General features: G+C 48.3%; 1 protein-coding gene across 2 annotated transcripts in view; it reads right to left on the bottom strand.

The window, feature by feature from the left end:
• The window catches only part of RNF220 (ring finger protein 220), a 225,086-nt gene extending 203,787 nt beyond the window's left edge, over positions 1–21,299 (bottom strand). The window contains exons 1-2 of one of the 2 annotated variants that reach the window (XM_006728980.3): positions 21,192–21,299; positions 14,007–14,748 (exon numbers count right to left, since the gene is read on the bottom strand). In XM_006728980.3, coding sequence (XP_006729043.2) covers positions 14,007–14,631 — 625 coding nt within the window. In that variant the 5' untranslated portion in view covers positions 14,632–14,748; positions 21,192–21,299. The remainder of the gene's footprint in view (positions 1–14,006; positions 14,749–21,191) is intronic. The other variant, XM_006728978.3, reaches the window with a different exon arrangement.
• Positions 21,300–22,235: the final 936 nt, after the last annotated feature.

Genomic DNA, 22,235 nt, shown 5'->3' with positions numbered 1-22,235 from the left:
GCTCTTGGCCTGTCGCTGAGCTGTTTCCAAAGCCTCTATTTCTAGTCATCACTTCCCACTTGTCAATGTGCCAGGGCGTGCCCAGCCCTGCGGTGGATCCTGTGTGGTCCTTCAGACTATGTCGGAGAGGGCAGAGCCAGCTGGCAACACTCAGCATAACTCGGTCGAGGAAACAGTGACCCTGCGTTCACTTACTCTCACAACAAATATTTATTGAGTCAGGTGCTACAGGAGGAGAAACACTGGGTAGAGTCACATAAGGGGCAAGTAGGCAAATAATTACAATACAATGTGATGAATGTTTTAAAAGGGGAGAGTGTGTCGGGAAAAGGACACCACCCCCAAGTCCATGAGCAACACTGATGAGAGTATCCGCCAGTGTGCAGGTGCCTGAAGCATCTGAACCTCGAACCAAGCCCCCACACACAGTTCATTTAACCTTCTATCCACTGGCAGCTGTCCCCAGAAGGGTTAAAGCTTGAAGCAGAGAGCCAGTCTGCAGGTGTTGGTGACTAATTCAGCCTCTGAGAGATTCCTCTAACCCTCCAACCCTCCACTAACCCTTATTTCTTTACAAATGAGCATTTTAGCATAAGAAGAAAGCTTAAGGGCTGAGGAAGAGGAGAGAGGAGGCTGGCAAAACCCCTCTCTAGCCCCAACTCGGCAGTATAACAGAAGTGAGCAGCCAAGTTGGCTGGAGCCCAGGAAGCAGCAAAGCGCTCATTGGCTCCCTCACATCTGGCTAAGCACCGTGAGCCCCTCCACTGGGCCACCTTAGAACTACAATATTGTACCAAGACAGGGGCGGTCTGAGCATGTACTATCAGCCGGTCAGCAATAAGGGAGGAAAAGGGAAACAACCCGAGGAGGAACAAAGGCCAAGGGGGCAACTAGAGGCAGCTGGGCAGATCCTACGCCTAACAGGAGACCGGAGGAGAAAGATACCGTCTTAAGTGGATCCAGTATCTTCACTCTTACCATTCCGGGCTTCTGGCTGGGATCCCAGCTTCTTCCTCTCTACTTGCCCATACTGATTGCCCTTCCTCCAAAGCTGTACTCCTTGGTGAAAACTTCCCTCTGAGACTCTTACCTTTGGTGAGTGACACACACACTTTAAGGAGTCTAAGAATCACCTGCTTGCTAAATATACAGATTTCCAGGTCACATTCCATGTGATTCTGATTAGGAGGTCTGGAGTGGGCCCTGGGAATCTGCATTACAGGTACTATTTCCCCCACCCCACCCCCAAACCACCCCTTCCTCTATTACCACCACAAGTGGGAGGGAAGCTGGTGGTCCTTAGATCACAGTTTAAGAAACCCAGCCTTGGGAATGACTCCTCCTGAGATCCCAGAGAGCCCCTGTTGTCTGTTATTTTATATTATCTTTTTTTTTTCATATATACATCCTAACCACTCACCTTAACCATAGGCCCTCAAGAAGAGGAAGTATCATCTACTTTTTTGACTCCTCTGCAAACAGCCCTAAGCACTGCGCTCTACAGGAAATGCTGTGGATGTTGAGTGATGACCACGATAAGAGGCCGGGGAAGGAAAACCACAACCGGGATGGCAGAGTACCGAGGCCCTGGCTGGAGGGAGCTGTTTTTAGTATGCCTATGTGTGCCAGGCTGGAACAACGGTTTGCTTTCCTTCTTTTTTTCCTTTCTCAATAGTCTTGGCACTACACGCCTAACCTCCCTCATGAAAGTCACGCCTGAGCAAAACACCTCCCATAGGAAACTTTGCCAAGAAATCCTGCCAAGAATCCTGGGTACTGTGTGGCTTAGTTTAACGGTCAGGGAGTACTTTAGATCTTGGGACCTATCAGATCTCTGTGCAGGCAAAGTATACAGCTGAGCATGAACTTGAGTAAAAAGACCAGGGCCCTTAATCTATCCCCCCAAACATCATCAGGGTAATGGTCTTCCATATTCAACAAATATTTCCTGAGTACTTTGTACCAAGCATGGTTCTGGGTGCTCATGGGTCTTAAGATATCATATGTCATTAGAAAGTATTTTATAGTGGCTTATCTTTAGAGAGTTACTTTTGTTTTGTTTTTGTTTTTGTTTTGCACAGCGAAGGAAACCAACAAAATGGGAACCTACTGAATGGGACTTCTCCCATATGCAAGTGATATATCTGATAAGGGGTTAATATGCAAAATATATAAAGAATTTATACAACTCAATACAAAAACCACAAATAATCCAATTAAAAATGGGCAGAGGACCTGAACAGACATTTTTCCAAAGAGGACATATAGAGGGCCAACAGACACATGATAAGACGCTCAACACCACTCATCATCAGGGAAATGCAAATCAAAACCACAGTGAGATATTACCTTACACCTGTCAAATGGCTAGAATCAAAAACACAAAAAATAACAAGTATTGGCGAGGATGTGGAGGAAAAGTGCACTGTTGGTGGGAATATGACTTGGTGCAGCCACTGTGGAAAACAGGATGGAGCAGTCTCAAAAAAATTAAAACTAGAATTACCATATGATCCAGGAATTCCTCTAGTGGGTATTCACCCAAAGAAAATGAAAACACGAATTCAAGAAGACATATGCACCCCTATGTTTATTGCAGCATTATTTACAAGAGCCAAGATATGCAAGCAACCCCATTCAAGTAGATGAATGGACAAAGAAGATGTGGTTATATATATATATATACAATGGAATATAACTCAGTCATAATAAAGAATGAGATCTTGCCATTTGCAACATGGAGGGACCTAGAGGGTATAATGTTAAGTCAGTGAGAGAAAGACAGATACTCTACAATTTCACTCGTATGTGGAGTTTAAGAAACAAAACAAACAAAGGAAAAAAGAGACCAAAAAACAGACTCTTAAATACAGAGAATAAACTGGTGGTTACCAGAGGGGACGTGAGTGGGGGATGGGTGAAATAGGTGAAGGGGATAAAGAGGACACTTATTTTGATGAGCACTGAGTAACGTACAGAATTGTTGGATCATTATATTATATGCCTTAAACTAATGTTTCTACTACTGTATGTTAGTTATCTCCTATATCTACTATTGTATGTTGGTTATACTTCAACAAAACAAACAGACAAAACAAAATAAAGTTACTTTTAAAACAAGACCCTACATGATGCTGGGCTTCAGAAGCATATAAGCACCATACGAATGTTCTCACGAACACCTGGCTATAGGATGAAGTACTATAGAGATCCAGGGTCATGTCTCAGGTCCTGGCAGACAGAAATTCTATTTTTACTCTATCATGAGCAATCCTTGGCAGCTCTGTGGAGTTCTTTCTTCCACTCTCAGATGCTATACTTTGTCCAGTAAGGCAAACTGCCACACCTAGCCCCTTTGAATACAGTAATTCCTTCTTGATTTCCAGATACCAGCTTAAAGGTCACTAGCTCCAGAAAGTTATCCACACTCATTGACAAGATTAGGTGCTCCAGCTTCTAATCCCATGGCATTTTATACTTCCCCTATTATAACACTTTTCACAACATCCTGCAATTGCTCGCTAAACTTTAAGCTCTAGTAAGGCAGGGACTATATATAATCTGCCTTGCTCATCATTGTATCCCCAGCACTTAGCATAGTGCCTGGAACAATGCGGGTACTTAGTAAATACTTACTGAATAATTAAATGACTTAATGAGTGCATGATACTAGCAAGATGGAAAGTCAATCATGCCTCATGTACTCTGCCAGTTTTATCCATAATACACCAATAAACACCTAAAATAAGCAGCAGTGTTCCTTCTCGGTGCCAGTACCATAAGGAGGCAGAACTGAGGCTCATAGGATCACCCCGATACAGACTCCAGGAGGCACTGCCCATGACCAAAGATGGAAATAATGCTCCAGAGTCAATATAATGTCACCAAGAGCCTGAGAGGTAAATCAGCCATAAGCCACAATGCCAGCCCTCTCACAGACTTGATGGTAAGATCTCTCAAGTCATTCAACTTCTCCTAGACCCAGCTTTCTCGTGAAGAGGGTATTAGGCCCTTCAGCAGCAGGTACTCTCTTTAAATAAAGAACAAATGATAGTAAGTAGCTCCTCACACCACGATGGGAAGCTGTAAGAAGAGGGCAGCGTTGGCAATGAGGCATCTCTGCAGTTAGGAAAGGGTTAAGCCCAAATGTCTGTCTGGGATCTCTTACCAGTAAATCAGCCTTGACTGCTGCTCAGGCTGAATGAAGCCCCACCAGGTTGGCCTGTCAGGAAGGAAGCCCATGCGTCCAGACTTTTGTTGTTCTAAGGATTTTTTTTTTTTTTTTTTTTAATTTTACTGCTCAGGAAGGAAGCCAAAGCCTAGGCCCTAACTGCAGTCCTGCTGATTCCTTACCCTAGCACGCGCTACTGCCTTCACCTCTCCATCCACCTCTTGGGTCCAACTCTTCTCTTTCCTGGAATTCCTTCCTTCCATTGACTTTGGCATTTGGGCCTAAATCGCAGACTTTCCCCCTTCTTTAGCAACTCAAAATTAAAAATGGTGAGCATTTCCCTTCCTACCTCCTGTACACCTTTGTGTCCCTATGTGGAAAGGACTGGGGATAGGGAGAGAGGAGAAGTGGGTGCTCTTTACCACCAACACTGACCTTAACCCCTTCTCTGCAACAGAGCCATGAAGGAACTGATAAGGATTGAGGAGTCGGCCTCAATTGGCCGCCAATGGCTATTTCTGCTACATACATATGTGAACAGGAGACTTTTCAAATCCGAGCCACTATATTTAAATAACAGACTCAAATCCAAGGTCCTCAGGCAGAAGGTCAGTCTTGCCCACTCCCATCCCCCTACTTCCCACCTCTCCCACTGATGTGCAGAATCATTCTCTGATATTTCCAAGCCCCATGGGACTTTTTTTCTACAAAGAAGAAAACACTGAGTTTATTTGTGCACTCAGGGTAATGGACAGCCCTCTTTTACTCCTAGGAAAATGCACACAGACACCATGGAAGAGGCCTATCCCCGCCCAATCCTGCCCTCTGCTTCCCTTGCTAATCCCTCCCCAGCAGCTCCCCCAGCTCAGTCCTGCTGCTGTATTTCTCTCCTGACCTACAAGGCCCCTTCAAGCCCCGTCCTAAGCCTCCCCCAAGCAGAGACAATCCATCATGCTGTGGGACTGTGACACACACAGATGGGGGAAGGTTCACAGATTTCTCTCACACAGGCAAGAGGGTAAAAGTGCCCGTGTAACTTAAAATCTAGGGACATACTAGAAACTCTGGGACTTTGAATTCTAATACCAAATACCATTGCAGAAAATCTGATTACATATAGCTCAAATCTCTACCACAAACAATTCTAATGGTCCATTTATTTCAAGTGATATCTGATAATACAAAGTTCCAGAATAAGAAAATATAATGAGATCTGGATTCTCTGACCTGGGCCACTGCCTAGATACCTAACTAACCCTGGTCAGGTCCCTTCCTGACTCAGACTCGGTTTCTTTAATTCTAATATTGCCTTGCTTCTAAATAAAACGGAGGGAGAAAGAGGTCAGAGGGCCACCAGGGCTAATCCTGGTGGATGGGTAATAATGAAGGGAGGTGAAGCAGCTGGCTATCACAGAAAAGGGCTTTGAGACTTTATCTCTCCCTTTTTCCACGTTGCCATAAGGCAGGAGTGTGTGAAAGGATCCTACATACATGCTAGTTGTTAATGACCCTGTGTTTGGCTACATCAATGCTTCTAACAATGAAGATTATACCACCAGATTATCCTTGAAATAAGTCATTACGTATTGAATGCTTAGTATGTATGAGGAACTGTTCTGAGCATTATCTGTGTACTTAATCTCATTCAGTCCTTCACAACAGCCCTTTAAGGTTGTATAATGCCCATTTTACAGGTGAGAATACCGAGACCCAGAGAGGTCAAGTAATTTGCCTAGGGTCACAGAGTAAGTAAGCTAAAGGGTCAGGATTTTACTCCAGAGGCTGAACTCTTAACTACTACGTTATATTGTCTTCCCACCTTTGATCTGAAACATCTTCAAGTTGAGGCTCAAAGGCGTAAATGCAACATTTATTCCTCTCACAGGCATTTATTCTGCTAGGCCACAATGACTTGGTATAAATCACACCAACCCAAAACGCAAGGCCAAATGAGAGCACTATAGGATTAGCCGGCACCTAAATGGGAATCATATACCTGAAAATAAAGCAAAGGTCTCTCCAGGGCTAGCCCTTGCCCCCTCCCTGCAGCTTTCTCACAGATGGATGCAAAGCCATAAGTCTCAGCCTGCAAATGAATTTCAGTGGAAAAAGACAACCCTCCTCTGGTGAGTCACACTCAGGCTTACTGGGCTTGATTTCTCATGAGACTGTACCAAAAGGTTCCTTCTTCACACATATAGCTCTAGACTTTCCTAAAGCTCCATGCCTGCTGAACAGAATGTACTGGATGCAGCACCATGTCTTCCCCCCAAAAACACAACTTTCATTTCCTCTAGGTCATCTTCAATCAGAACACATTCCACAGAGAAAACTGACGGTCAAATGTCTGAATTGCCAGATGGTTATATGTGTCTACAAAACCCCCACATCACTTGTCTGATTCCAGCTTCAACCAAGACCTGGGTAGGAACTTGTTTTTTTTAAATACACATCAAAAGCAGGTCAGCATTTGTGGACTCCATGATAGGGAATGTAATGCTGTGAGAAAACATTTGGGAAGGGGATAGCCTCTGATCTTAGGTTTCTAGAGTGTTAGGTGAGAAAAGCAAATTTTAAATTATTTTTTAAGCTAGGAAAGATTCTTTTGGTACCCCCAAATAATCAAGACAATAAGTCTATATTTGAGAAAGGCAATTTCACATATCTCTTGAAAAACTCCCTCCCTACTTTTGTCATTATTAAATCTCAAGGCATAAATAAATTCTTCTTTTCTTTCCTCCGACCTCTACACCTTTGGGATAGCATAGTCTAATAGATATTATCCAGCGCAATGCTGAAGAGTGGCAAACTGCTGAAAACTTGGAGGAAAAATTAGATTATAATCACCACCATTAATTTATTTAATACTCAACTAATACTTACTGAACCCTTCGATGTGATTGGCACCAATGCCCCAGAAATTTTTTTTAGCACTAAAACTAAACTGTGGTTAAGATTATAGAAAAACCTAATCCATTGGGTAAAAATGGAAGGGAATGAATTCCTCCTGTTTACTTAGCATCTACCAGGTTTGCTGATAATACCACAGCCTATCTTTTCTCCAGCCCTAAACCCATAGTCCCAAATCAGGATCTTTTCCTGGAAAGGGCCTAAGAGAGAAACTAAGTAGGTGAAAGTTCTTTTGCAGAAAATTCTCCTCCTTGCCCAAAGAAAGAGATATTTACAAATTCCCACCCACAGCACACACTTGTAGGTTCTGTTCAGCCACAAACGCCACAATTTAAATGGTATTTTTTTTTAAAACGTGAAGGCATTTTAGCTGCTCTACAGCAGTAAGTTATCCTCAAGTCTGCAGTTCATCTGTTTTTGGGGAGAAATGGCACTGGGAAATGCTGTTAAACTGCTGGAAGAGAATATTCAAATCCAAAGATTACTGTAATTTTGGTGTTACAGTTGTGTGGATTTTACACTTAAAATGTATCATCACTCCAAATCCCAAGTATTTATAAAGAGTACATTCCAACATGTATGCTGATATTTATTGACCAGATGGATGTGGTTAATAAGACTTAAAAATATGAAAAACCATTATGAAAATATAACTATACTAAAAGTATTGTCACTCCAAATGCCGAGTATTTACAAAGAATACATTTCAGTGTGTGCTAATATTTATTAACCAGATGGATGTAGTTAACAAGGGTTAAAAATAAGAAAAACTAATATAAAAATATAATTCTATTTTTTCAGTTTCCTCTTCTGCCTAATGAGGAAAGGGGATGGGGAGGGAGAGCAACTTTTGTTATTAGGATACAATGTGTGTTTTTTGTTTTCAAACAAAAAAGGGCCACCAAATAATCAACCTGGGGCCGCTGACCGGAAGGCAGCCCCGGAAAACTTCCCGTGGGAAGAGTTCCAGAAATTGCCCGGACTTTAACAAGCCCCGCTGTGCTGGCTGAGAGCCTCAGACCGTCAGAGGCGACCGAGACTCGCCTCGCCCGAATTACCAGCCATCCTGCGGATTCACGAACCCCAGGGCTTGGGAAACAGTTCCCGAAACGTTTTACAAATTTGAAAAGCAAGACGGGGAAAACATTTCGAATCTACAGGAGAAACCTCAAAGTCGTCGGGTGCCGAGGGAAATGCTAGCTCCAGAAGCGCGTGTACACATGTCCGTCCTCCTCGACGCGCCCCCGCGCCCTCCCCCACACCCTCCTCCCACTCCCGCCCCCCACGCCCCCTCCCCGCGCGCTGGCCGCCCCACGCCCGCGCGGGGTCCCCTCGCCTCCTCACACCGCCACCCGCCCACCCGCACTTCCCGCCCTATCCCCCATCACCCCGACCCCCCGTGGGCGTGCCCCCCCTCCCCGGTCACACTCGCTCCCTGTCCCCTCACCCCGTCCCCACACTCCCTCTGCAGCTCAGACGACAGGACAGGAAACCGACCGAAGACTCGGTTCCTAGTGCGACCTGGGGGCGCGGGGAGGGGGAGGGCGGGGCGGGGCGGGGGTGGGGGACCAGGCCGGCCCGCGGGTCCCGGGCGCCGGCGGCTGCGGCGGCGGCGGCGGCGGCGGCGCGAGGCTCGCCCGGCCCTGGGGCAGCGCCCGGAGTTCTCCCGCAGCCTCCGAGTCCGGCCGAGCGACGGCGAGGTCACCAACATTTCTGAAACCACTTGAAAGCCATCTCGGTGGCGGAGGCTGGGGGGTCCTTTCCAAGTGAGCCAACGGTGCCCGCTCCGTGGTTCTTCCTCCCCCTGGCCGGGCCTCGCGCCTCTCCGCGCCCCCTCCCCCAAACGATCAATTACCAGCCACCCTTCTGCCGGGAGCGGCGAGGGGCTGGCTGGCGGCCGCGAGGAAACGGCAGCCCGGATCACTTCTGCATGACAATTGATGGGAGGGAGGGCGCGAGGCGAGGAGGGAGGACGGCTGCGGTGTCCGTTTTCTCACCATGGTGATTAGGCATTCCGGCCGCGCGAGGAGGCAGCCGCCGACCAGAACGGCGCGGCGTGGAGCGAGGACAGGGGAAGAGAGCGAGAGCGGGAGCGGGAGCGAGCCCAGCCGCCGGGCGGGCGGCGGGCGAGCGGCGCGATGAGCCAAGCCAAGCCAGGCCAGATGGCTCTGCAGCCATCAGGGACTGCTCCCGTCCAGCCCGGCCCCACTTTAGCTGTGCAAACATTTCTTTATCCCAACAAGACAATTAAACCCAGCAGCATGAAAAGGAGTCTCCATGACTGTGCTGGGAGTGAACAACCAGAAACAACCACACATCACAGGAGTTCTTGCCCTCCAGCCCCAGAGGGAGGAGAAAAGGGGCTCCGGGAGAAATTGGGGAGCAGCTGAGCGACAACTGGGCTAGCTCTGGGCAGTCAGTACGGAGGGAACCATCTGACCCATCTCCTCTGGTGATCTGCTGGCCCTTTCACGGTGGTCATCTGCTCCAGCTACAATCCAGAAGTTGAGCCTGGTGACCTGACAACTGTCCCAAACATTTTCCCCAGCAAGAGCAATTCTCCTAAAAGCCCAGGTCAGGGTCTCTGGCCACTCCAGTCCCAGAGTCCTTGGGAAGTATCCCCCTTAATACCACCCCCATGATGTAGCTGGGACTCCTCATTCCAGGCTGTCCTTGGGCCTATGTGGGCTCAGCTGATCTGATTGTTAGGACACAGGGTCTTCGATGATACATGCCTTTATAAAGACACATTCTCCCCCTGAGTACAAAATACCATCTCCTACTCAGGGCTTTTGGGGCTCAAGAATGACTTTTCAAATACATCAAAGATGAGAGCAAAGCAGAACATCCAGGAACTGCTGTGAGCCACCCCGTTTCCTGCCTACCTGTGAATCTGCCTGACACAGGCAAGGGCCAAGGAAACAGAGCCACTCTAGGGTCAATGACCGGTGCTCATCCCTGAGATGAATCAGAAGGCAGGGCCAGTCATTGCTCCAACTGGGACAGTTCTTGTTCCTCTCAGCCCTTTGGTGAACATGCATATAGCCAACTCCAATTTGGGCTGACTGAGTGGAATGACTGGCAGGCTGCCCCCCCCCAAAAAAACCCAAAACAAAACAAAACAAAAAAACCCAAAACCAAAAACCTATATGACCCAGGCAGGAATCTGGGCCCAGGGATGGCCAACAGAGTACAAGGAAATACACATGATAAGAGCCAGGGTGCTAAGGGGGTAATAAATGTATAGATTCTAGCACAAGGCAGCAGACAATACTTATCTTCCCTTTTGTTGTAAAGTTTCCTTAATGAGGAAATGTTTATTTTAAAAGCCCTGGGAAACATATCTGTAGACACTTCATATGTAAGACACACGTGGACTATTCGTAATTGGTCCATAAATTTTAGCATCATTTCCCTGGACAAGAAGCCTTGGAGACTGGTTCAGGGAGTGACAATAAACAGGAGTTACCTCAGTTCCCTTCCTGGGGAATTACGCATCCTCCATGAACGGCTTCTCACAAAACACTTCTCCTTTTCTCCAGGGCAAATAAGTCAGTCCTGTCGAGTAAAGGCTTCTTTTTTTCCATAGAACCAACACCTACCTCACGGATCACCTGTGATGCCAGGTAGGTGAACAGGCAAGAACTGGAAATCATCTACTAGGAGAGACAATACTTTACCCAAATAGCTACATTTTGGTCTACAAAAATGCATATTTAATTACAAAAGAAATCCTGCCTATCAGCACCCAGATTTAAGGAAAGAACACATGTGCATTACACCATGTCTGCAGGCCCCTCTTTCAAATGCTCTCACATGTGGACATATCTGCATATGGATGCAGTGTGCGAGCAGGGGGTGGCTGCGACAGTAAAAATTGTCAGTGTTTCCATTGTAAAACTGATTTTTCATTGACCTAAAACTCAGTCATAAAACTTCTACTCTAAGGAAAGGACACACACACACACCCCCATACTCAGCCCCCCACCCCCGAAAAAAAACCCCTTAAAGCTAAGTGCCTATTTAGGAGTTTTACTGTTGAATTTAATTAAACCATTTTTTTTTTTACATTTTATGAGAAAAATTTATTTATATGAAGAGAACTGAAAAATAAGTCAACCACATCAGAAATTAACTCTAAATTTTAAGAATAAAAAACTAGAATATACATAGTTAATTTTGGCAATCTGACCAAAAAAAGCCACTGCATCCTATTACTTCGCTCTTTTGAACACTTTCTATCCTCTCTCTTCTCCCCACCCCCCTCACTGCCCCATCTGCCCCTTAAGCTCTCCCTTTAGAAGCAGTCTTGTACACTGTCACTCGATTATCTGAGAAATATTACTTATTTCAAAACGGTTCTGTAGGGAGGACCTGAAAGGCATCTAGTGGGAATAATCAGGCCTTCTAACGGCCCTTAAATATGTATTTACATAAAACAGACCATAAATATTCCGACACACGTCGGCATATGACAGGAGCCAAGAAAGCTGCTGCAGACTTTGTCACAGTGCCTCTTCAACCCTTCCCCACAGAAAAATGTTTCTCCCGCCTTCCAAAAACTCAAACTCAAAAGCACAAACGCTACCCAGTACAGCCCTGGGAAGGCTGCTCTGCCACCTAAGGAAAGAAAAGGAGGAAGGAGCCCAGATCCAGGGCTATCACAGCCTAAGAGGCTCCTCTTCACTTTGCACCTTTGTTTCTTGTTAAAGATTAGTCACAAATGCTACTCTAGATAATAATGTGGTTGTGCAAAACATCCTACACTCATAGACACGCCTATAGGTTTTATGTTTGGGCAAGAGAAAAAAGAGAAGACAAAGTACTCTCTAAAGAAAGAATATTTTAAGCAAATAAAAGGGGAAAGGGTTCCAATTTCTATAACACTACAGTTTGAAATAAAGAAGTTTCCCCACTCTTCTGATCAGAATCTCATTAATTTCAAGGTCAGAACTCCATTTCACTTTGGGAGATAGACTCATTTAATTTTTCTCCACCCAGGCGTATTCCTGCGTGAGGGATCCATCTCTATGGGGGATGGCACCACCACACAATGCAAACCAAGCAAACAGAAGAGTTATGGCTTTGACACTCGGAGGGGGAATGGATAGACACATCTATGAGTTCTGACTTGACTAACAAGCTTCTTCCTGCTCTGGGGGTCTGACACAGGTTTGGGCTAAAAAGAGAGAAAAATGGAGACCAGCCGGATCTGTTGAGTGAGAAGAAAGGAATCTTGATCTCCAGATGTTACTTTGCAGCACCGTTAGGTTTGAGAGGTTTGCATCTTCAACTTGTATTTGGAGCAAAAAGGGGCAGAATCCGTCGCACTCTCACCCAGGCCAGCTTTAGCCAGAGGTCAGATTACAGCTTGCCTCCATCACCTGCACGCTGACAAATGAAAACTGCACTAAAGTGAAACACAACAGATCCAACACAACGCCAGTGTCTTCAGCAGGTATACCGGGAAAGCAAGATGGTAATGCACACGTCAGCTGTCCAGAAGGGGAGACAGAGGAAGAAGAGCCCAAGCAAAGTGAGAGAACACACGGGCACTCGTGCTGGCAGCTTGTCCCTGAAGTGGGGAGGTCTCGGGCTTACAGACGCTAACATAAAAGACACACTTGCTACATATTTCAAAACCAAAGAGCGATGGATTTACAAGGCAGGTTGATTTTATGATGACTTTTATTGAAAAGGTACGCTGGGTTTAGGCAGATGCCTTTTAGCGCAGGAAAGTTAACACAGTGCCTAATTCAAGGAGACAGCCTGAGGAAGCAGTGCCGACAGGGGAGAGAGCGGCAATGTCTCTATTACTCTCCTCGGCATCATAAAGAGAAGAGAAAAAAAAATGGTATTCGTGTTGGTGGTTATAGAGAGGACAGGAGCACAAAAAAATAGAGAAGAGGGGAAAGCAAACCTCAGATGTAGTTTTCTTAAGAAAATAAAATGAAGCAAATCTTAGAACAAAGGGTTGGGTGGAAAAACACCCTCAGTTCATAAATTCTCACCAGGCTTGAAGAAAACTGCTCTGCCTACCCATAGCCCAAAAGCGTCAGAACACAGTTATTTTCTGATTCTATTAGAGGAGAAGATTGCAGGGTTCAGCACTCCTGGTCTACAAGTTCCAAATAAAGGTTTAGTTCCAACTATCAGCGAGGGTCGCCAAAGCTCAACGAGGCACTGGGAGAACACGAGAAAACTGTTCCATAAGCAGAAATTAATAATTGTTGTGAACATCAAATATGGAGCAGTCACACAGGTCAACCGTGTCTAGTCCTAAAAGTGAGCCCTAGGATAAGCATCCAGCAAACCTGTTAAATCCCAAGAGAAGTCGGCTTTCTAGCCTTGCGATCGCAAGGAAAACACAGCTGTTTGAAATGCTTTATGGTGATTGACGACACCTTTGTCCTTCTCTGAAAAATAGCCTCATGTGGACAAGGGCTGAGAGTTGGGAAAATAAAATCACGTGGAGTCCACTGGATGTGATACAATGGAAAAGCTAAAAAAAAAAAATGCTCAGAGAAATATAATGAGGATAGCAAAGAGAGGAGGGATGGATGAGTTTCTTCAGGCCCCCCAAATTTCCTAGGAACCTACACTTTCTAATAAAATGACATTCACTCCAGTATATATATAGCACCCCTCTTCACTCCAGAATCCCCAGAGAATAAGCCAATCGTGCCCCAGGGAGAGGCAGCGTGGAGCCAACTTGCTTCTGGATACCTTCAGAAAAACATGTCCTCCCAGAACTGTCAATGCTCATCGACAAGAGACAAGTAAATGTTAGCACTCCGCAGCCATTGAGTGGGAAGTACCTGGCCCTCCCCATTCCTAGGAGCATGAAAACTGCCAGCGACCTGTTGAACACTACTGTGAGGCAGGGTTTGCCGGGGGTAGGGAAGGCTCACACCAAAGTACTTACATCTGTCATTCCGATCCTCTGGGCTAGAAGAGGCTTCCCGATCCGAAATGAGGCCAGAGACAGCAAAAATCTTCTTCCCAGTATCGTCAACCTTAAGTGAACCGGGGGAGCTAGATGGCAGCTGTGTCCCAAAGTCATATTCCTTGCCATCTGCATCTGAGAAGCGCAAGTGGGGAGACTCTGTGTCATGGCAGTTCTTAAGTCGCTTGGCCGGCGTGAAGGCTGACTGATAACTCTCCCGGTCCTCAGTGGAAGCGAAGGGACGGAAAGCCCCCACTCCACTATGATTTAGCATACTGATTGGGGTGCAATCTAGATTTGGGGGAGCAAACTGAGGGTGGAGGTGTAGTAAAGAAGGGGGAAAATCACGATTGGCAAAAGTGCCTGGCACCCCACCTTGCCGATGGTACATAGAGGCAAAGGTGTAGGAACCGTTGGTGAAGGGAATATGCACGTCCTTGTCTACTGAGACAGGTACACCAAAGGGTCGTGGCTGCTGACAAGGGATGGAAGCATCGCGGCTGGCCTCAGCCGTGGACGCCAGGACCATCAGTGCTGGGGATGCCAGCGGGTTGGGGAGGTAGGATGAGTTCTCCATCTTGAAGGCTGCCCGGTGTAAGTCCATCGGAGTCTCTTTCTTAGGCTCGTGTCACACAAGAAGCAGTCTTCCCTGGGAGGGAGGCCGAGCAGCACCTTGGATCAGGGCAGGGGATATTACTGGGGAATCATCCCCTTCTAAGACCTGCGGAAACAGCAAAGAGAAAAAAAGAGGGGGGAGGAAGGTCAAGGGGGGAGGAAAAAAAGGGAAGCCCCAAGTGATCGAAACACCATCCTTCTGGCTTACAGATGCTCGGGCAAGAGACACCACAGGCTTTAGGAGCCAGTGGGCAGCAGCATCAGACCATTTTCATTCAGGAAAATCAATAGACAACTTACTGTGATGTACGCGTAGCTGACTTTGGTCCCTACACGTTCCGGGTGAAATGCGCCTGAGCCCAGCAAAGGAAAAAAAATCATAAAACCTCCAAATACAATATTCCCTGAGCAAATGAGCTTTGGAAGGCCAAGTCACCCAGTAGATTAGGTGGGGTCTATATTTTAAAGGGTTTCCACCTGCACACACCTCTCATGGCAGCCCTGATGTTCAAACAGAGGCAAGGTTCTACCTATATGACCCCCCACAAACACATTCTCTCTTCATCTCCCCTGACAACGCCCTGGTGCTGAAAAATTCCTAAATCAAGCACATCTAGACCATCTGTACATGCTAGTTGGTATGAATTGTACGTGTGGATAAATCACACACATTGGCACATACATCAACACACATCTTCATGTATCATCTAAGGCTATTTCCAGAAAAAAGTGCTATGTGAAGAGACAACAGCAATATTATTTTTGATGCACGCCCTTCTCTAATCATACAGGTTTTCTCGTTTCTGAGAAGGAACAAAACCTTCATCAGTAAAATGCCTGGCATCTCCGACAATATTTAACACCATAACGGGTGCCTTTGGCATATGTTCTCTAGAAGCGGCTGTCTTCCAGGGGCAGCAAAGAACGGATCGGTAATTTTAGTTACTAATGCACTCGCTCTTAAGTAGATTTGTAAACAGCCTTGAATTTGCCATTAACATTTGGAGCAAAATGTTAACAAAATTTCTGACTTATTTTGCTCTGCTTATTGGGCCCAGTCAGAGTTGATGTCTGATAAAGGCCCCTGGAACAAATTGGAGTTGGGAGAGACTTCCTTCAATTTCCCTTTTAAATTTAGGTTGTACATTTCCATAGCCGCTGATTCCATTTCAAAATTTATTTTGAGTGGGGGGTTGGGGGAGTGGGAGAAGGGCTATATATCAAAAGTCAGGATAACATAAGAGGAATACTAGAATTTATTAGCTTCAAAAATATACACTAGATAGAAACTTAATGAAACTCAAGGTGTAACCAAAAATCACCATCTGCTACAAATTATAATCTTTAAATCGAGTCATAGCTCAAACGAGATTTTGCCCCCTCCCTTAAAAAAAAAACAAAAAACACCTAGATAATGGAGTATCTTTGGTATTCCCTCAAATACAGAAGCCTCAGTTAAACTGTAGATGAATCCCCTTGGCTTAATGCAGTGCAAAGAGAGTATTTCCTTCTCTCATCCTGTAGCAGACGTGTCAATGACTGTTATTAATTGGGAAGATGAGTGCACACCATCAGACTGCTTCCTCATTTGGCATCTCTCCTTATAGACATCATTGCTAAATTACCAGATTATGTATCTCACATTAACGGATTTTTCTCTCTTCCAAATTTTAAATAACTTTCCTGTCAAGTTATAGCAGTGCAGGGAATGATCTGCCAAGGACAGCCAGTTAGCCTGACAAGTCTGGTCTGGGAATCCTGTTCTTGGCTGTTTTCAAGTCAGATTAATGGTCACATAACATGGACGCTCTAAAGTGGGTCCAGGGCTGTTCCAAGGGTTCTAAGCAGCTCTTCATAACAGAAATAACTAACTACTTGTCTCTCAAGCAATATCACATGAGGCAAGCAGGAGAAAAGGACAAACATAATACACTAGGGGTGGGGGGGGGATAAAGGGTGGAATGTTGTCCCCCCAAATAACCAATTGCCCAGAGAATTCACTTTCTATTTTTACTTCCTGGATCACCTCATTATGTTAAATGAGTTTCATAAATTAGTAATCTGGCGACAGCACCGGACACTCCAACAGAACACGATGAATCACTCAAACCTGGTTATTCATTTGAAACTTCATTATACTGAAAATAAATCAACAATATTTTTCCAGGCCACATCTCTTTTACTCCACTGTGTGGGCGTTGGTCTCTGTGGGGGAAGGGGGAGTGTGTTTTTTTTCTTTTTCCTTTTCTTTCTTACCTCCTCCTCACATTAACAACTTGTATAGATGAGGCTTCAGCAGACCACAGTCATTATGAAAATCTATAGTTAATACACTCCCAATGTCAAAATGTCATGGGTTTAAACACAGAACCCAAAATAAGAAAACTAACTGACCCTCTTAATTAAAAAAATATGGATTGTAAGATAATCAGCTTGATGGAGCATTTGGGTGACTGTAAAGAACCAGGCAAAGGGAAAGTAAGTAACTGTTACTTTTCTGCCTCTATGCTGATTTTTTTTAATTTAGCACTTCGTGCAAATCCAGATTAAAATAACTCCAGCTATTGATCCGAGCAGTGGAATTGACATTAATTTTAGTTCACTTCTCACTTTGCAAAGGGATCAATAGGAAGTAATAACAGCTGACATCCCCGCTGAAAGGAGGAGAAAGAAGGGCTGAAGACAGAAATCGAAAAGCAACCAAATAAATCATCAGCTACTTTTCCACGGCATCAGACAAACTCCAAACAGATTGCAAAAAGTCTTTGTTGAATTAACTAAACAAGGAGGAGGGATCAATCCACAAGCTAAATAAATTGTCTGGCAGGCAGTGAGGTTGGACGGAGGAACCAACAAATATTGAGTTCAAAAATTTTCAAATCCTTGATGTGATGGGTTTGGTTCAGGTCTGTGTGGGTGGGAGTTTGTTTGCTTGTTAAATCACACACCCGACCCTGGTTTAAAGTGATTACAAAACGCCAGCTAACTGAATAATTAGTGAGATTACTAATTGCGTGGTTAAACATGCCAGAACCAAGACAAATGAAACGAAGAAACTGGCGTTTCGAACGTGAAAATGTCTGAAGCTGAGCTGATGCGCAGCGCTCCGCGCTCTCCGGCGCGAACTAGCCACTTTCGCATTGAAAAACCGAAAGCCAGAAAGAAAGTCTCAGAGAGTGGGCAATCTCCCACCCCGGCCTCTGACCATCCCTGTCCAGGGTCTGGGCTTCCTGACCCGCGCTGGGATCGGCGTAGAAGGAAGCGGCGCTGCTGCTACTGCAGCTGGGAGCCAAACCCACTTGCAAATGACTGCCACAAAGAAAAGCTGCAAAGCCTCTTTCCCGGAGCCCTAGCTCTGAACGCCCACCAAACTACGACTCTGCTGGCAATTAAAACGCACACACAACACTCCTCTGCTTATTACAACAGGTGACATTTTTGTGGTCTCTGAATAGTTTCCAAAAGCCAGGAATTAAAATAATAGAACAAATTAAACGATATTTTTCCTTTGCATAAATAAACTTTTAAAAAATTAACAGGCAACTTAAAAAGCAGAGAACAATGGGAAATGGGGCCAGGGTAGTGGGGGGTTGTGAAGAACTCAGGAAAGAATTTTTTTTTTTTTTTTTTTTAAGTTCACAGACTTCTTCGCTTGAAGAGAATTCCCGCACACCAAACGCCCAGGGGGTATTTGGAAACACCGCTCTAACAGAAATTTTACCACCATATGCAAGAGCTCAGGAAGCATAAGCTTAACACTATTCCAAAGGCTGGGGCCAACGCCTGCGATTCAGACGTGGCCGGGTATCGGTCCCAGATTTGGACCCCGACCCAGACCGGGCTTGGCCAACGGGTGCAAATCCTAAATAGCCGGGCCTGTCGAAGGGTGCAGGGCTGCGGGGCTGCCAGCTCAGCTAAGCGGGTGCAAAATTCAGCCGGTAGGAGTCTTAGCCAGGGAAAAGCAACTCTTTTAGGGAAAACGGAGGAAGAAGAGGTGAAGGCGAAACCTGCAAAAACTTGGGTCCAACGCAGGGCCGAGCCCACCGCTCCTTGGCCTGACCTCTCCCTCCAGCTCTCGGCTGCCATTGCACAAAGAATACTTTAGGTCCCAACAACCTCCGCACGAAACAAGCTGCTTGTAACTTTGGGGAACCAGGGCGCCGGCCAGGGAAGAACCGACAAGTGCAAGGAGCCCAGGTCCACAGCCGGGCAGGGCCCGCCGGACAGGGGCTGGGGGAAGGCTGCCTTCGATCAAAGTCCAAGGACCTCATGCCCCTGAACAACCCCGCCCCGCGGGTCACCCGGGTCTCATCGCCGCGCGCCACCGCTTCGGCGGGCAGCCACCGGGCTCATGGATTCTGGCGCTCCCGTAAGTGCGGGCTGGCGCGGGGCAACCGGGCCCTCCCGGTTCCGGGACTGCGGGCCTGGGGTGAGGGAGGGAGAGTTCTGCCTTTCGCGCCGACGCCGTCCGGCCGCCGCACACGACGCAGCTCGCAGAACAGGTGTGTGTCGCCGCTCGCTGGGCGCCCGGCCCCGTCGGTCACCAGCGGGGCGGCGCCGCCCTGTCCTCGGCCTTCCCCCACCTCGCCCCGGATCGCAGCGAGCGAACTCACGCCACTTTTGCCGGCTTTCCGCGGGCCAGGAGGGATGGGAACGGAGGACTCCCGCATCTCTTCCTCGACGCTCTTTCTGCCTTCCCCCCTCGGCTCATTTTCCATTTTCCGCAAGAACCCCCGAGACCCGCAGAGGAGGAGGCCGGGCATCCCTGGCCGCTCTGCTCCCTCCAGTCTGACCCGCCGTTTCCTCACTGCCCGCCCCCTTTCCCCCCCTTTATTTTTCCCTTCTTTTCCCTTTGCCTCTCAAGCCGAGTCCGGAGCGGGGTCTGGAGGCGAGACGTGGCTGGTGGGCACCGCGGGCAGAGAGAGCCCGAGTCCTCCCTCTCTGCTGTTCCTGGGGCAGCGAGGCGGCACAGGCCACAGACCCCGGACGGCCCAGCCCGGCCACGCCAGGCAGGGATGAACCCCACACAGAGCGCCCCCGCCCCATGCACCCACCCGGTGCGACGCGCGCCCGGCTCGGGGCCCGGGCCCTGGCCCTCCGCTGGAGCCACGGCCAGGGCCCAAAAAAAGCAGCGCGTTCCGAACGGGAAACGAGAGCTTTTCCTCTGCCTCCGGGCAGCCGGAGCCCCCGCTACTTCGGGGCTCCCGCGCGCCCTCGCCGGCCGGGGTCCACCTGGGCCTCGAGCTCTTGGAGGGGCTCTTGGAGCAAAGGACGGACCGGGCATCCCTTCGGATGGTCTCACCGCCGTAGGCGGCCAAGCCCGGGGGGCCACACGGAAGCTCTCCGCCCAAGTTTGTTGTGCCCTGGAAGAAGAGGCTTTCCCTTACAAAGCACAAAGGCGAAACGCCCAGGCCGAGCCCTGAAAAGCCCGGGGCTGGGGAGGGGGACCGGCCGGAGGCTCGGGACCGCGGTGGCGGGGCCCGGCTCCGGGCGGAGAAGGTCGCTCCGCAGGGGCTGACGAGCACGGCGGCGGTGGCCGCAGGACTGCGGCGACCTGCGTGCTCGCTGAAAAGTTTTGTTCTCAAGTCGGAGAAAGAGAAATTGTTACTCAGTTTAAGGCAGGTCTAAGATTAAAATAAAACTACAAAAAGAGCCACGCGCGGCTGTCTATACGGCGGTCCTCCCGCCTGGCTCCGTACAACCGCGGGGCTAGAGTCCCGACCCCGAAAATCCCGGGAGACCCCCCACGGGTCCGGCTGCTCTAAGGCCAGGCCGGTCCAGCCGGGCGGAGCAGGGAGTTTACCGGTTGCGTTTAGAACGGTCCACCTCAGTGCCAGCACCTGCCTCGTTCCTGCGCGCCGCGACTCCCCCCCACCCCACCTCCACCGCCCTCCACGCCCTTCACACCCGCCCCCGCTGGGAAAAAGTGAGCCGAGCACCCGGGGGCCCGAGGCTCCCAGCGGTGCGCGGGTACCCCACCCGGCCGGTGGTGTGCTGTGTGGGGGCGGTGGGGAGCCTCCCCACTAGGATCTCCCCTTCCCCATCCTGCCCGCCGCCTCGGGCTCCCCACTGAGCACCGCCCGGGCTGGGCCCTGCCGGAAATCACCGCGGGGTACGCGGGGGAGCCCGGCGACAGGGCTATCTCCCCATCGACCCAAACAAAGTGGGAACGGGGCTTATTAAAAGATGGAGAAAAGAAGTCCTGCTCCCCTTCCCTGGCTGTCCCCTCACCCTCCCTACTTGTCCAATTCCCGCGTCTGGTCCCTCCCCCTCGCACCCCCCAAATAAAACACATTAAGGAAAACTCAAGACGGAAAGTTTGAGCGAGGCAGCGCACGGAGCGCGCAGGGCACCGATGCCGGGAGGCACCGTCGCGGAGATCTGAGACGCGCCAGCCCGGGTCCCAGCCCCTGCCCCGGTCGGGGGGAGCGGCCCGAATCCCTAGGAAACGGACCCGGAAAGTTAGGTTCCCGAGCAACCCGCCGCTCTCGCACCCACCCCTCTGTGTACGCGCACACACCCACACCCCTTTCTGGTCTCCATACTTGCCGTGGAAATTCCTTGGGAGAACGGTCGCACTTTTCAGGACACGGAGGGAAGGAGGCAGTGAGTGTGGTGCATGAAAAGTCCCGGGTGCGCAGAGCCGGCGGAGGCGGCGGCGGCGGCGGCGGCGGCAGCGGCAGCAGCAGCAGGCGGCTGGCCCCGGGTTTGTGTTCGCGAGCTGCCTGGGATTGCATGTACAGATCAAGAGACTCGGTTGGTGTGAGAGAAGGAGCAGTGCTGCCTCTCAGCGCTGGCTCTAATCAGTGAATGAGCCTCCACTCTCCCAGGGACTCGGAGACACACACACACACACACACACACACGCGCGCGCGCGCACACACACGCACACATTCTCTCACACTCACACACATACAGGCACTCTGAGCACTGAATACATTAGGGCACTAAGGGACTCTGGGAAATGGAGTCCAGACCCAGGGCACTCCTGGAGAACAGACCTGCTGGCCCTCACGAAAGAGCTCGAAAGTCTTGGGGTCGCCGGACATTGTGGTAACTGAACAGAGCTCTTGCTTTTGTTCACATTTCCCCCTCATCACACCCCCCTCCCCCACCCCGAGAGATCTCAATGGATGGTTTGGTGCTCTTCTTCCTTTCTTGGACCAGAAGACTGAGAGTAAATGGGTAAATCTTGAAGGCTGACACCCACAGCAGCTGAATGCCCCCCAAATCCTGGCTCCCTCATGAACTCTGCCTTTTTCCAGAAAAATCTTACCTACTGCTTTGTTCCTGGAATGCTTCTCAGGGTCTTTGCCTATAACAATAAGATAACAGATGAATATAAATAGAACTACAACTTTTAGAGATGGTGGAGAGCGCCTAGTTTAGCACCCAGAATCAAGAATTAAAAATTTTATTGGTATTTATATTGCAGTTCTTTTTTTCAAATCATTTTATATCATTTTTTTTTAATTCACCAAGGACAGAAAGATAAATAGGGGGAAATGGATGGAGAACTAACATTCCCTGAGTGTCTTCTAAGAGCCAGGTTACAGGACTAAATGCCTTTACATAACCTCATTTAATCCTTAG

The sequence above is a fragment of the Leptonychotes weddellii genome, chromosome 4 (assembly GCF_054177405.1).
Source record: "Leptonychotes weddellii isolate Sample4059 chromosome 4, ASM5417740v2, whole genome shotgun sequence".
Lineage (NCBI taxonomy): Eukaryota > Metazoa > Chordata > Mammalia > Carnivora > Phocidae > Leptonychotes > Leptonychotes weddellii.
The sequence above is the reverse complement of the archived record's forward strand: the minus strand, read 5'-3'. Positions and strand labels throughout refer to the sequence as shown.